Source organism: Arabidopsis lyrata (assembly GCF_000004255.2).
Source record: "Arabidopsis lyrata subsp. lyrata unplaced genomic scaffold ARALYscaffold_5, whole genome shotgun sequence".
Taxonomy (NCBI): domain Eukaryota; kingdom Viridiplantae; phylum Streptophyta; class Magnoliopsida; order Brassicales; family Brassicaceae; genus Arabidopsis; species Arabidopsis lyrata.
Window position 1 is genome coordinate 19440746 of NW_003302551.1, and position 14589 is coordinate 19455334.

A 14589-nucleotide genomic window follows, 5' to 3' on the forward strand; every position below is an offset into this window, starting at 1 on the left:
ATGCAAAAGAATAGGAACTTACCATCACCCAGAGTTCCCCCCCAAAAATACTTATAATATTTGCATCGTTAGCTTTTTCCGCCAAGTAATATCTGCAACACATAGCTCTGAAATGAGGACTTGAAATGTAAATCCACAGAGATAATAAAGAAGATGGAAAGGATTGACAAAGTTTCATATTGTGATGTAAAATGTCTGCTTGAAACAAGTGATTATACCGTCGCTTAAGTATCCTTCTTTGTTGATAAAATTCCGTCACCAAAGAATCTTCTTCAGCATCATATCTGACTAAGATCAACAAACAAACATAAACAAGAAGATAAGCTATTCATGTCTTTGTCAATCCATTGGATATTTGATTAAGAAAAATGGACAGTAGCAAGTTACTCAAGCTTTTGACATAAACGAAGAACTAGATCAAGAAATATCCATGGATAGAGCCATATACCTATGTCACAACCATTGAAGGTCAGTACTACATTGGCAAAAGCTGAACTGTCAGAACCTATCCAGAAAAGTAAATAGTCCTCGATTTTGCTTCCTTCTGGCAAGTCCCAAGTTAGCCCTCCTAGTCTATAGCTCCTGGATGAGGATAAGCTATCACTAGAATCACTTTCGCTAAGTGGTCTCGGATGCTCCATGGGTTCTCTAGGATCTCTGGATGGACTAATGAATGAACACAAGACATTACCTACAGATAACTTCAACTGAGACCCAGTCTTCGATAATCCTAATTCTTCTCGGATATGGGGAATGACATGCGCGTATTCTAGTCCATAAAGAATCTGAAAATAAAGCAAAGAATTGAGAAAACCGAACATGTTTATCAATATGTATTTCATAAAGATAAACTAGCCTCATATACCATAATAGGCTTATCCCTCTTTGACGCATAATCTATCAAATGCTTAACGCAGCTGGAGACGTTTATGGAAGCTTTCCCGAAAACGAAGAATGCTGGAAGAACCGATGTCCTGTGAAAACATAAAACCTCGCAATAAGACATTGTTTCAACAAGGGAATTTAAAGCAATTACATAAATCAAGAAAAGGGTTTATGACTCACGGGCTTAGACATGTTCGACCATAATGAACAACACATTCAGCATCAATATGCAAAGCTCCAACTTCATCAATGCAGCAGCTACCATAAGTTGTGTCAGCCATTACAAAGAATCTGATTTCTCTGTCAGTAAGCAAACGAGTTTTGCTCTTAAGAGCACTCACGACCTTAGTCGAATCCTTTAACAACTCATCTGGGAACTATCACAGAAACAAGACAAAGAAAAAAACTAAGCTTTATCATCCCCATAGTAATTAAATTAACAGTTTTAGCTAAGAAACAAAATCAAACTTCTTCATTCAGAAACTGGAGTAATGGAGAAAAGTTTTGGTACCTGTAAAGCAATTCTGGTGAAGCTTTTGCTGATAAGGAACTCCGCCGTACGATTAATCTCATACTTTGATTCAAATTCTAACTCCATAGATTAATCACCGGAAATTATCAACTTTTCCGGCCGAATAACTAAAATCGTATTCGTCGACTTGGATTTGCGGCCGAAGAAGAAACAAACCAAACGAAGAAGAATGATGATTGATGAAACGGTGCCGTTTCTGTTGAGCCTCTTATTATAGTTCTCATCACTGGTTTTCCTTATTTATCGGTTATGAACTTATGATGAAATGACATCGTTTGAATTGCTACTCCTTCGAGTTACTAATTTGTTCTTCTTTAGATTTCCGAATTTTTGTATGATAGACATAGACCCGACAAATACAGACGCTGCTGAAGAGTTTCAAGCTTTGGAGACTCCTTAAGCAGATACGGCAGTAGTCTCCATCCTCGGCAATATATGAGTTTCATGTTACACAGAATAATTTGATAAACTAAATGAGAGATCTTGAACTTGGATGAAACTGAAAATCCAAGAAGCGTCAACAACAGAATCCTTTTGGTTTGCAATACATGGCATCATCCACCACAGCCTCCACTAGCACCACTTCACCGCATTCCGACTCCCCAATAAATTTCTTCAAGTGTTCCAACTCTTTAGCTGTTCCCCCATAACCATGAACACGCAACACCTTCACTTGGAACGGACGCATGGTCTCATCGCCTGTGTAACTATCCAGCCCCTGGAGAAGCATCAAGAAGATGCATGTAAAAGAAGTTCCTAGCTATCTCTGTCTCTCTTTAGATATATTCGTTCAAGGGTTTTGCTATACCTGGATGATTAGAGTTTCAAGCTTTGGAGACTGCTTAAGCAGATATGGCAGTAGTCTCCATCCTCGTTTATTCTTACTCCCAAATGTTAAGCTTACCAGATTGTTGAACACCGGTAGTACTAGTCCACGTTTAACACATCGAGAAATCACCTGAAATACACATGCGCACACAAACTTCAAGAATGTCCAAGCTTTTTAAAAGTTTAAAGAAAGTAGCAAACATACATCAACAGTATTGGCAGAAAGATGCAGGGTCTCAATGTTGCTTATCCCTATAAAGAGAACCGATATATTCGGCCTCTTGATTATTTTAGAATAACGAATATCCAGCCTAGCTTCGATTAGGGACTTCAAGTTAACTTGTGGATACGCAGACAAGGCATAATCGGAGTAGTCCAGGAAGACAAGACTTGGGGCATCAAATGACATACCAAGATCAAGATCATAGTCAGAATCGTATTGAACTGATAGTTTCTCGATGGTCCGACTCGATATGCAGAATGGAAGTCCTATATACTGTTTGTGACGTACATATAGCTCCTCGAGCACCGGACAACCAGGAAGAAGCACATAACACAGATCTTCATATTCAAAAAAGATTGAATCGATGAAGAGAGTCTTAAGCGCCGGAAGAGACAAATCTGGAGGAAGCTTTCCAAAAGCAACTCGTGTTCCCAGTGTCAGCTTAACCAGCGTCTTGCTCGTGAAGAGCGCATGAGGTAAAAAGACATCACCATGAGTCTGTATATTTACGGGCAGTTGCCAAACACCAGTTTCAGAACGAGGAACGGGGTCCCAGCGAGGCTTAATACTTACGCCCAGCTCCACAACACCACGATCCAAGGCATTACATACCCAGGGGAACACATGAGCTAACTCGCTGTCGTGGTCATAGTGACATTTTAGGGAGAATTTCTTGAGAGGAGAAGCGCATTGCAAAGCGAGTGTTCTATTGACAAAATTCCTGAAGCACTCCTTGATCACATCCCTCACTTGTTTATCCTCTTCCGGTTGCAGCAAAACAGAATCATCAAAATCAAGATTATGAACTAATCTAAAGACATTCCTCCACTTTTTAGCAAGAAGAGATGTTGAAGCAGCCTGTTTTGTAGGAATTAAGGACAAGATTTTGCCCAGAACCTCATCAGGGAGCCAGCTGATTGCATCTCTCGAGCCAGTGTTCAACATTTTAGTATCCATACAGACACAAACAATACCTTGCTTAAAAGTGCCTGAAACATGAAGTGAGCTCAGAGTGATATCATTGCTGGATTAACCAAACAAAAAAAGGTATATACAGAAGCCAACAAGGACCAGAGAAGCTCCACAAACCATAAGAAGATCCAGTTTTCACAGTTACAAAAATTTGAGCACGCAACAACGCAATGAAAGCTGAATAACAAGGTTAACGCTTTTTCCCCTTTTTTTGAATTGAATTAAGGGAAGATTCGAGATTGAGTTAACGCCAGAAATCCGATAAGTGGCAAACTACAACAGTTTGATCAAAATCAATCCATCTATAACCAAGTCGAAGCTCAAAAGAACAAACACTTTGAGCGGTTGTAAGAAGCAGAGGAAAAACCATGAGAAGAGAGATCGGAGAAAATCCACACCCCAAAGCTTGCAATTAACAATGACGTTCGAGAAAGAACGAAAAACAAAATCAGAAGAGGTTCTATATAGAAACTAAAGCGTTAACCTTTTAATTTTCCGATTGCATTCAAGGTTCTGGCTTTCTCGCAAGTGTGAACGATGGAGTCTCCGATTCGCTTAACCGACTATCCCCAATGTTTCCCAATGTCATAAATTATTAAACCGGACTCTCAATCAAACCGGCGATCACTAGGTTTCCTTATTTCTCAAACCCGGTTTAATATCATTTATCGGTTAATATGAAAACGACATCGTTTTATTCACCGCCGTCAAACAATTTCATCGCCGACTTGTTCGGTTTTTGTTTCTTATTGAACACACAAACAAGAAAACACAAACCAATCCTTCATCGAATTAGGGTTTCATCAAGGTATTACATTTTTTTCATGCCCTTATCATCTTTGAATTGCTTCTCCTTCGAGTTTCCGAATTGGGTCGTTAAAATTTCCAGGCTTTAGATTTCTGGTAATCTTTTTTTGATTAGATCGCCCTATCGATTGGTTCAGTCCCTTCTTCTTTCCCAATTCTTCTTGATTGGCTTAGCGTCGTTGCTATGATTAAACTTTGAACATACCTAAAAGAAACGTTTTTTTTGTTCTTATTGAATTTTCTCTTTGATTTGTTGTTGAAGATCCTGGAGTTGATGTATTGAGAGAAGCCTTGGAGATAAAAGATGAGCTCTACGCAGGCTAATCTATGCAGACCATCCTTGTTCTGTGCAAGGACAACACAAACAAGACATGTCTCTGTGGCATCTTTTAAGTCGTCATTACGCTTTGATTATCGACCACTCCCCAAATTAACTATTCGGGCATCTGCATCATCATCATCCATGTCTACTCTATTTTCGCCTCTACAAAATCATCGATGTCGGAATCAGAGGCAAGGTCCTGTTTTGTGCTTACTTGGTGGGAAGGATAAGTCTAACGGGAGTAACGAGGTCAGAGACTTCTTCTTCATTCTAAAGATCTTTAGTGTGTGTGTCTTTGCTTATTAGATCATAGAATGCCGATATTTTAATCTTTAAATGTTGCCAATTGATCTTTGTGTGTATGTGTGTGTGCGCGCGCGCGTGTAAGAAGTTGTGCACAGAGTTGAGTTATATTTCTGATGATAAGTAGTGTTGATATAATTATTTTCTGTTGTGTACTTACTTGGTCGGAAGGATAAATCTTATAGTAGTGATAAGATCAGATGTTTTCTCTTCATTCTTTAGATGTTCTTGCTGAGATTTGAATATTAAATCTTTCAAAAGTGATATTTTTGTGTGTGTTTGTAAGTTAAGGGGCACAGAACTAAGTTATGTTTAGTGTTTCTGATATTAATACACTCAGTAATGATCTTTTATCATCAGATATCATCACCATGGAAAGCTATTGAGAATGCAATGGGGAAGAAATCGGTTGAAGATATGTTGCGTGAGCAGATACAAAAGAAAGACACTGGCGGCATTCCTCCACAAGGAGGAGGAGGGGGTGGCGGTAGAAATGGTGGGAGTAATGGGTCTGGAGGCTCATCAGGAGAAGATGGTGGTTTTGCTAGTTTTGGGGATGAAACTCTGCAAGTGGTATTAGCAACCTTAGGCTTCATCTTTCTGGTAATCACAAGATCACAAGCCCACACAAGTTATCTTTGAATTATAGTATCTTTAACTTTGATCGTTGTTTCTCTTCTTGCAGTACATCTACATCATCAACGGGGAGGAGTTGTTCCGTCTTGCAAGAGATTACATTAGGTACCTTATAGGACGACCGAAGAGTGTTAGGCTGACGCGAGTTATGGAAGGTTGGAGTAGATTCTTCGAGCGTATGTCGAGGAAAAGAGTGTATAACGAGTACTGGCTAAAGATCAAGCGATCATCAACACGTCTACCTGGTATGATAACCCGGGCAAATACAGACGCATCTTGAGATCTTATGTTGATTCAAATGAAATGAAGATGGTGATTGGTTTTCTTACTGATAAAAGTAGTTTCCCTTGGACCCTGAACCGTGTTTTTGTTTTAGCTTTAGTTACTTTCGCCATTGTCACCCAACATTCAGATTGTTAGTAAATATTGATGCTTTCATAAGAAAATAGTAAAGCACTTGCTAAATCTTGTCGTATTTTACGTAAATAATAGTGAATCCTATATATATGAAAGGTAATCGTAATCGATAACAAAAAGCAGAGCATGTAAAGAAGAATGCAGAGGAGATGGCATAAGGTGTTAGCTAGGGAACCGGAACAAGAGTTTGGAAGTAAGAAGAAGCAACAACACGAGCGTATTCAGAGACTTGTTAAGGAGGAAATTGTTAGAGTTAGACATGAACAAAGACTCTTGATAATCCCAAATGATCAGCACTCCTCCATCTCCTTTGCCATCAGGAATCTCCAATGGCGTAAATAGTTGAATCTCCTTTGGTCTTGGTTGGTAAAGTTGGCATAAAGACAGTGAATGCATCTTAACCTATCTTTCTTCTTGTACATCGACCATGCTCCAAATATCGAGTCTGGCATGGGGAACATTAAAGGTCCTCATCTCCGAAACAGAGAGGCGGTCTCGGAGGACGAGAAGCTCAGAGAAATGGGGAGTGTGGTCGTCGTCTTCTGAAGAAGAATAGATTGGGTTTGGGTGGGAAACGTCTCTAAACTTTTCAAGGTGAAGATCAAATGCAACAATTCTTGAAGCGTTGGGTTCCCAGAGATCAACAGTGAACCAGTGAACCGTCTTTGTCGGGGAAAAGAAACGGTGTAGAATCGTCTCCGTCCCTGCAACCGAAAGCTAAAAGGATTTTCCGACGACAGGAACTCTTTATCAGATCTCTCTGGACGCAACTATGGGATTCGATAAACGATTTCCATTGCTTCGAAACGGACTTGAATCTGATAGACTTCAATGGAAGCCTTAGGAGGATATTGTCGACGAGATCATGACCAATATAACCACATGTACTTGCTGAATAAGCAGCAGCCATGTTTATTTTCTTCTCTCAAGTTTTGTTTTTATTGTCTTGCCTTTTGTGATTCAGTAAACAATACGTAAATACTAAATACTGTATATGTGATTACGGCAAAATACTTGCGTATCAATCAATCAAAAAAAAAAAAGAGTACAGGCTTTTTTGTTTAAGCCCAATATAAGAAAAACGTGTATGTTACAAGAAATTTATTAATATTACAGAGTACAGGCTTTTTTGTTTAAGCACATTTTTAAGAGCCCATTTCGATCTACCATTTTTCTTGTAATTCACTTGGAACTTGAGACTATTTATACGAATCTATGTGCCTTTACTTCGTATTTGTGAAGCAAATTAACTTTTCATGTTTAGAAATTTGGTCCATTGTTGCCTTAGCCATGTGGGTTTCCAATACTCTCTGTTAAGAAATGTGAAGCAAACTGTTTTAGTAATGAACCGTTACCATTTCATCATAGTTAGGTACTGAGCATTTTCCTCTGATTATTCTCTGATGTGTTGGATTTGTTGTTGTACTTACAGAGCCTTTATGGAATCAGAATTGCCTGCTCTAAAGGAGAAAAACCCGCAGCTCGAAGTGGTTACCGAGCTTTCACGGGGACAACATCCTTATTTGAAGGGCATTTACAGTATGAATCTTTCTCCTCTTATCATCACATCCTTCTTTAAAGGTTGTTGACATTAGCAATATCACTTGCACAATTCATAGGGAATAGAAATGAAAGGGTGGTGTGTGTGAAGAACATGGATCCTGAAGAAGTGCTTCTGAATGCAACAAGGCTGAGGAACTCGCTTGGAAGGAAAGTGGTGAAACTGAGGACCAGACATGTCAAATTCTGATAACTTTACTGCTACATAGTTTGCAGGTTTTCTTCTTCTAGCTGTTGAATCGAGTGTTGCAAGTATCAGGATTGACGGTTTATCTCTATATTGCAATCCCAGGTTGTTTGTACCGTCTGTGACTTGGACAAATATACAGTCTTCAAATGTTTTGTCTTGTCCTTCTGGTTGAGTCTATATAATAAGATTGCACAAGGGTTTCTGGTAAAATTCATTGTTTTCACACTGTTCATTGTTTTCTCTGGATATTGGGATTGCCATCTATTGTATATTAGTATTTGCCAAGAGAGATGAGACTTGTGGAGAGAAGTCAAAATTTTTCCTTGGTTATTTGTCACGGGTTCCAGAAAATATCCGTTCTAGTTACCTTTTCCACATATACACTTTAATAAGATAAAAGAAGAAGAATAATGACGCTGGATGATCTTTAATTGGCTGGCTGGAGAATGAAACTTTGAGAAGCTTTTTGATTTTGGCAAATTAGGTTTTAGCGTATGTTTTCTGGTGTTGGAGATGATAGATAGAGCAGACTTTTCTATATCACCAAGGCTGCTTGAGGACGAGTGTGACTTGAGATACGACAATGCCACTTCTAGCATCACTTCCACGTCTTTCTTGTACTGTGTAAAGTGTCAAAAACAAATGCATCAGATAAACCCTAAAATGGCACCTTTTTACTTAATCGATTGAACTAAAGGCACCAAACTAACCTCGCCAATTGCTCCTGCTTTAATCTTCGATTGCATCAAACACCATTTCTTGAAATGTACACCTACTTGATGAAGCCAAAGAGATCATTCCACACAATGTGGATTGCAAAATTTCACACTTCTGGATACGTAGAAATCATTAATAGTTTGACAGGATGGGTACTTGGGTTTACTTACCGACTCTTATATCTATAACAGATGAAGTCTCGTCTTTAGCTTCCAAGCGCCATCGACAGTGGACCTGATATACAAACAGAATTTATAAAGCATGCCAAGGTGAAACTTGATTGGTGGGTTGCAAATAGAATGATGACTCAACAACCACATTTTCCTCATAGGTAACATACCTCAAAGTAAGAACCAAAAGGAACATCATGTGGCTGTTGCACAGTTTCAAAAACCTGAAAGAAGGGAAGACAAGTATCATCACACAGGATTTTTATTTTACATTTTCCCTAAACAACATTGGCAACTACTATATCCCACAGGGAAACAATTTTAATGTATCGTCCATACCAGCACTTTCTTCTCTGGTGATAGAACAACGTGCTGCCATTCCGTCACAGGAGTGTCTGGTGGACACATCGGACTATTACAAATGGATCTGAACTTAATCTCTCTAACTTGACCATCATATTCTTCAGCAGTATGCCACGGTTCAATCTAAAAGAAAACAAACAGGCAACAATGAGGTTCTTGAGAAGTCGAGTCTTAAGAGCGCAGCTTTAAAGCATGTAAGCAATTCAGTGGAAACCGCAACAAAAAGAGCACATATGTATGAAGACTAATGACCTAGATACCAATTTCAAACTTACATTAAGATTTTTATCCTCCCGTGCAGATCTGTACTAATTAGTATAAGTGGAATCATCAGCCAACAAGACGTTCAGGACTTCCTCAGGTGTGCTGGCAAAAACATCCTGCATGATACAAGAGTATGATGCGAAAAATACACAACAATATCTTCGAACAACTATATCACTAACAAGAAAAACAGAATGTTTACATTGTGATGTTCACAAGGACTTGTTCCTTGATGAAAGCCTGAAACTTTACAGGTACAGCTGCAGTATCTTCAGGAGCTTTGACCTGTACTTTACCACCTCCTTTCACAGAGCTACTATGAGCACGTAAAGCAGACTCTGCTCTCTCCTATATGGTAAGAAAGCAACCCAACAGATGTAACGTGTTAAGATTTCAGGCAACAACATCAAATTGAACATCTTCATTCACCAGCAAATATTGAATATAGCACGCGGTGGAAGAGCAACATATAAACGTAAAAATTTATTTATAAAAATGAAGAGAGACCTTCGTTTCAGCTTCTAACGTTGCATATAATTATTAACCGACACGCTGCAATGCCTTTTAGCGTATGGTTCCTCTTCCAAAATAATGCAAATTTATACCTCACTCTACCTGAAATAAAGAAGGAATTCTACAGAGAAATAAACATAACAAAGCACCACTACAGATGTAAAACTCCAAAAGCTTTGGTCCTACTGACAAATGGCTATGCCACTAATCAAATGGGGAAATGTTCTTGCTGGCCTTTGCCGGTAAAACGTTAACTATCAAACAAGTGTGCGCTGAAGATAAAGTAAGGCATGACCGTTGGTATAATAATCCCAAATATTCGCTAACAAACATAATTACTAACCATCAGGAGTCCTCGGGAACACCAATGTCCACCAGCGTCCATCCGAGTAAGAATTCTTATAGATGAGTTTATCAATGCATGTTGACTTCTACGAATCTATGATAGTAATGATTAGTCCACTTATCAGTTAGAATCTACAGAATTCGACTGGTCAAAAGAGTACTACCTCATCTTACATCTCCAACAACCTGCAAAATGTGTGAAGGAATTTTTTAGCATTGGTTCAAAGAACTCAAAACGTAGTTACATATACAAGCACTGACCTTCATTTGCTTAGAGAAAACATTGGAGTGAAAACATATCGGACAGACGGATGCATACATTCAGCCATGATACAGGAATGACCTCTCCAAGGCAGATGAATAACTAGACTGTGCTCACCAAGACACCAACCTAAGGAAAATTGCACAGACTTAATCAAAGCATTATACATGTAAAAGAATTCCCATTGCATGCACAAATTTTTTGAATTCTCATATGAGATTTACTAGAATATACGGAAATTAAGGAAAAATACACCTGCCCAGATGGGATGCCTAATGAGTGCCACGCTGGACCCGTTTGGCTTTCACTCACAAATCAAGCCACCAATATACATTTTCACTTTTTTGGATGGACAGAGGTTGTTGGCAAGAAGCTATAGGACTGCGTAAAAGAGTAGGAAAGAAAACGACATCAAAAAAGTTGCTCAGACTTAAATTGCAATAAATGTGAAGAGATTGCAATGCCTAACTTATATTTAGTTCAGAAATACGTCAGGTGTGCTGCCAAAAACATCCTGCATACAAGAATATGATGCAAATGTTTCAGGACAGTACCCTTGAAGCACTAACAAGGCAAAAAAACTTATCTTTACAATGTACTTCCTTTAAGGAAGCCTGAAGTTTTACAGTTCCAGAGGCAGTATCCTCAAGAGCTTTAGCTTGTTTTTTACTGGTTCACTGTTCATATCTGGGAACTCAACGCATCGCAAATAGTTGCGTTTTTTCTCAAACTCCCTGCCACGAAAAAGGGTTAGCAACATCAAACACATGTAAACGTATCCGGACAAAGATCTACGGTTTGATAGAACTAGAGAGCTACCTCCTGATACCAGCTCTGCGTCTTCCTTTGAAAGTCAAACTACTTGGTGGTAATAGCAGCCAGTAGTAAATGTAACCATGGCAAAATAGACAAACTTTTGTGGTAAATTTTTTATTGAAATGGAAATCATTCGAAAGGTATTACAGACTCCAAAACATTTCCCATAGCTCGAGTCCAACTAAACACATATAGTAGCACCTAGAACACCTATAATTATAATAACTGGTAAAATGGAGCTTCAGACGTTCCACTGGCCCTCCCACTGCAGCCTTGCCACCATCTGCTCATAGAGTTCTCTGGTCTTTTGGGTGCAATCCTCGATTCTAATATCTGGTGCTTCTCCTATAGCACATGAGATTCAGATCTCCAGCTGATTCTGCGCCCCCTCTGTAACAAAAAAAAAGGAAAGAAATATATTTAGTTCAAGCTTTAATTAGTGCAGATCCTATAGAGTTCTAGCATATACCTTGAATCTTAACAAATTGGTTAAGATCCAACCCGTAAAAGCTAGCGAGTGCACATATCCACTTAGAAATCGACAAGCATCTCCGGATCTGCATTGCATAAAGCATCTGTTGAAACATTTTCACAAAAAAAGTGTTCAAACTAATAAACTAAAACTAACCTCAAACCATGCCATTTTGGTTTGAACAGTGTGGAATGTTCTGCAGTAGATTTCAGCTTTCTCGCAGATCTTCCCGCGAAGATCAAAAATACTTCGGTAGCGAACTTCGATGTCGGAAACAGGGGGGATTAATTGCATCTCTTCTGGAACTCCTGTCGAGGAAGTAGACACTGGGGGAATGCATGGGTAATGCCAACCTCCTCCAAAACATCTTCTGAGACAAACCCTACATACAAAAAAAATAAGAAACTAAGTGTACTAAAACCATCGCAATCAAAAGAGATACGTGTGAAATGAAAGCAGATGCACACTCAAACCAAATGCAGACTGAAACGAAAGCAGAAGCAGATGCAAACTGAAATGAAAGAGGTGAAATCAACATAATCAAAACAACAACGCGTGAGATGAAATCAAGTTTACCCATCTATAATAACAGATCATAACAAAAAGATCACAATCAGAGATTTAAACAACACTTGCACATGAAACCAATTGACAAATAAAATGAAAACTCAGTCACTCGTAATAAATACGCATGAAACCAATTCTTAACTTACCAACAAAATTCAAAACCGCACCTACAGGACATGTGATTGCATCCACTTTCTCTGTGGATAGGCTTCATACAGTTAGGGCATAGTCTTGCGTTAACTTTTTTCCTGCACAGTTTAACAATTTATTAATACCAATTATCTAAGATTAGAAAGGGTAAGAGAGGTGTATACCTACCAGTTATTACACTTCTCATTGTGTTCAAAACTCAACCAGTTAATGGCAATTGAGCAGTCTGCAGGATAGTGCCCTTCCCAGTTACACTAAAAGAAGAATATAAACGTTAGCAAAATGAAACTGTTTAGTACAAAAGTCTTTAACGAAAGTTAAGGAAAGAATAGCAGAAATACTAACCTGCCAACAGAATCGATGATGGATCTTTGAGTGCTATGGCACAGTTGCAGTTAGGGGAAGGACACCATTTCCGCGTTGTACTATCCTCAATGTATGACCTCATAGAAAACCTACGATATTTTTCGAAATCCCTAGGACTTGCTGATGCTTTTACTAAACCTAGGCCTAAGGTTCTGTCACATTTCTCATGTGGACACTTGGTGTCTAGGACAGTTGATCCATGATCTTTTACAAGAACAGAGAGGTATGCTGAGTATAGAATAAGAGACTAAAATTAGAATAGAGAATTAAGACTACAATTAGAATAGAGAATTACGCAAAGGAAACAAAACCAAAACAGTAGACGCATGGTGATCAATACCTTTCATGCAACCTTTGCAATAAAGGTGACCACACAAAGAGGGCGCAGCCTTAAGAATAGGAAGAGTATCGAAGCAAATGCCACAGCAGAACTAGAAACATTAGAAAAGAGAAAATAAAGAGGTCAGAACTGAAGGTTGGCGATCAAAAAAGGAAAATCAAACCAGGTTAATACTCTTTGAATCAAGAAGGATCAATAGACCAGGATTACACAAAAGGAGACGAAAGGCAAGTAAAGATTCAGAACAAGATAACAATTACTTCTTAGAGATTGTTGTTACCTCATCATCGTTAGGAGAAGGGCACAGGAGATACTTGGACGTGTCAATCAGTCCATCAAACCAGCCATCAAGAACATGATCTCCACACCAACGGAAGCATTTTAGTAAGGTAAACGCATCATCGGGGCATATTTGGAGGATTTCCGAAATCTTGTGCACAGCGTCTCTCTGATAATATTTTACTGAAACCGGCCCCAAGATCTCGAAACCAGGCTAAAAGGAAGAAAAGGAAGAAGAAAGTGTACATGAGAACATGATACTTAAGATCGAAAAAGATGCAAGGAAATAACACTAAACCCAGATATACCCGGACGCCCATCTTGCTTGAGACGTGAAGATCAAAAGAAGCCATTTTTTCCAAGAAAGCGAGAAAGAAGATGAAGGAGAGCGAAGAGGAAGAAGAAGAGTAACGTTGGGTTTAAATAGAGGGAAAGATAAACCGGGAAAATCGAATGGGTCCGGATTTCAAAAAAAAAAAGAAAAACCAATTGAGTTTTAAAATGTTTGGTTTGGGAGGACATCGAATGGTTTATTTAAGATTCGGTTCTCGTTAAAATCGATTCGTTTAAAAAAAATGTTCGGTTTTGTATTAAACCGGAAATAACCGATAAATTCAATTACCTAGGAATAGGTTATCGGAGCCGCCGCAAGTCTTCTTCCCCGTTGGTTAGTACGTCGGAGCCGCCGCTAATCTTCCTCACCAGGTTGCCAAATTTGCCGGTCTTCTTTCTGGTCGACAAAGTATTAGTCCGTCGGAGCTGACGCTAATCTTCTTCCGTGGTGGTTGGATCGTCGTAGCCGCCGCTTATATTCCTCGACAGCTTCTCAAATTCGTCTCTCCATCTCATCTCTGCCCAATTCCTCTCTCCTTCTCTTCGAATTGAACCAATCCGTGAAAATGAAAGTACGAAACTACTCAATTTATCAAACCCCCAATCTTATCGCACTTTCGGCCGCGTCTGAATTTTATCACTCACCATCTCTCGATACAAGTGTCGATTTGTCACACACACACACAAAACAAAAACAAAAATTTGCCTTAAAGGCCTCAATAGTCCAAGTTTCTGCTTAATTGGGCTAGTATATTGTGTTGACTTTAGCCCATAAGACCCAGTGCCTCTCTAGACATTGAAATCTGCTGCCTTCTTCTCTTTTCTTTTTAAGAAAATAATTCAGAAAAACTATACATAATTAATGTAAGAATTATCAATAAAATTGACAATCTTAAATCTTTTCTTAAAATCTTAGTTACACGTCTTACTTTAATTTCAAAAACTTCATATTTAGAG

The 14589-nt window shown here is 38.8% G+C and overlaps 1 protein-coding gene, 1 long non-coding RNA gene and 3 pseudogenes across 2 annotated transcripts; 1 reads left to right on the top strand and 4 right to left on the bottom strand.

Moving 5' to 3' along the window:
- LOC9312583 overlaps positions 1-1581 on the bottom strand; it is a 2648-nt pseudogene extending 1067 nt beyond the window's left edge.
- Positions 1582-1675: 94 nt separating this feature from the next.
- LOC9314348 lies at positions 1676-3918 on the bottom strand (annotated as a pseudogene).
- A 226-nt stretch (positions 3919-4144) lies between these two features.
- On the top strand, positions 4145-5994 carry LOC9314349. The gene is given in 5 exon segments (XM_021026423.1): positions 4145-4248; positions 4510-4818; positions 5233-5475; positions 5558-5722; positions 5725-5994. Coding segments are annotated over 4 exon segments (879 nt in total). The 5' UTR covers positions 4145-4248; positions 4510-4551; the 3' UTR covers positions 5929-5994.
- Positions 5995-8162: 2168 nt separating this feature from the next.
- On the bottom strand, positions 8163-10314 carry LOC9312585 (annotated as a pseudogene).
- Positions 10315-12481: 2167 nt separating this feature from the next.
- Positions 12482-14315, bottom strand: LOC110228159. The gene is made up of 5 exons (XR_002331767.1): positions 13922-14315; positions 13301-13513; positions 13021-13111; positions 12660-12908; positions 12482-12568 (listed from the first exon to the last, which is right to left on the bottom strand). It is a non-coding gene; the product is annotated as an uncharacterized LOC110228159 (long non-coding RNA).
- Positions 14316-14589: the final 274 nt, after the last annotated feature.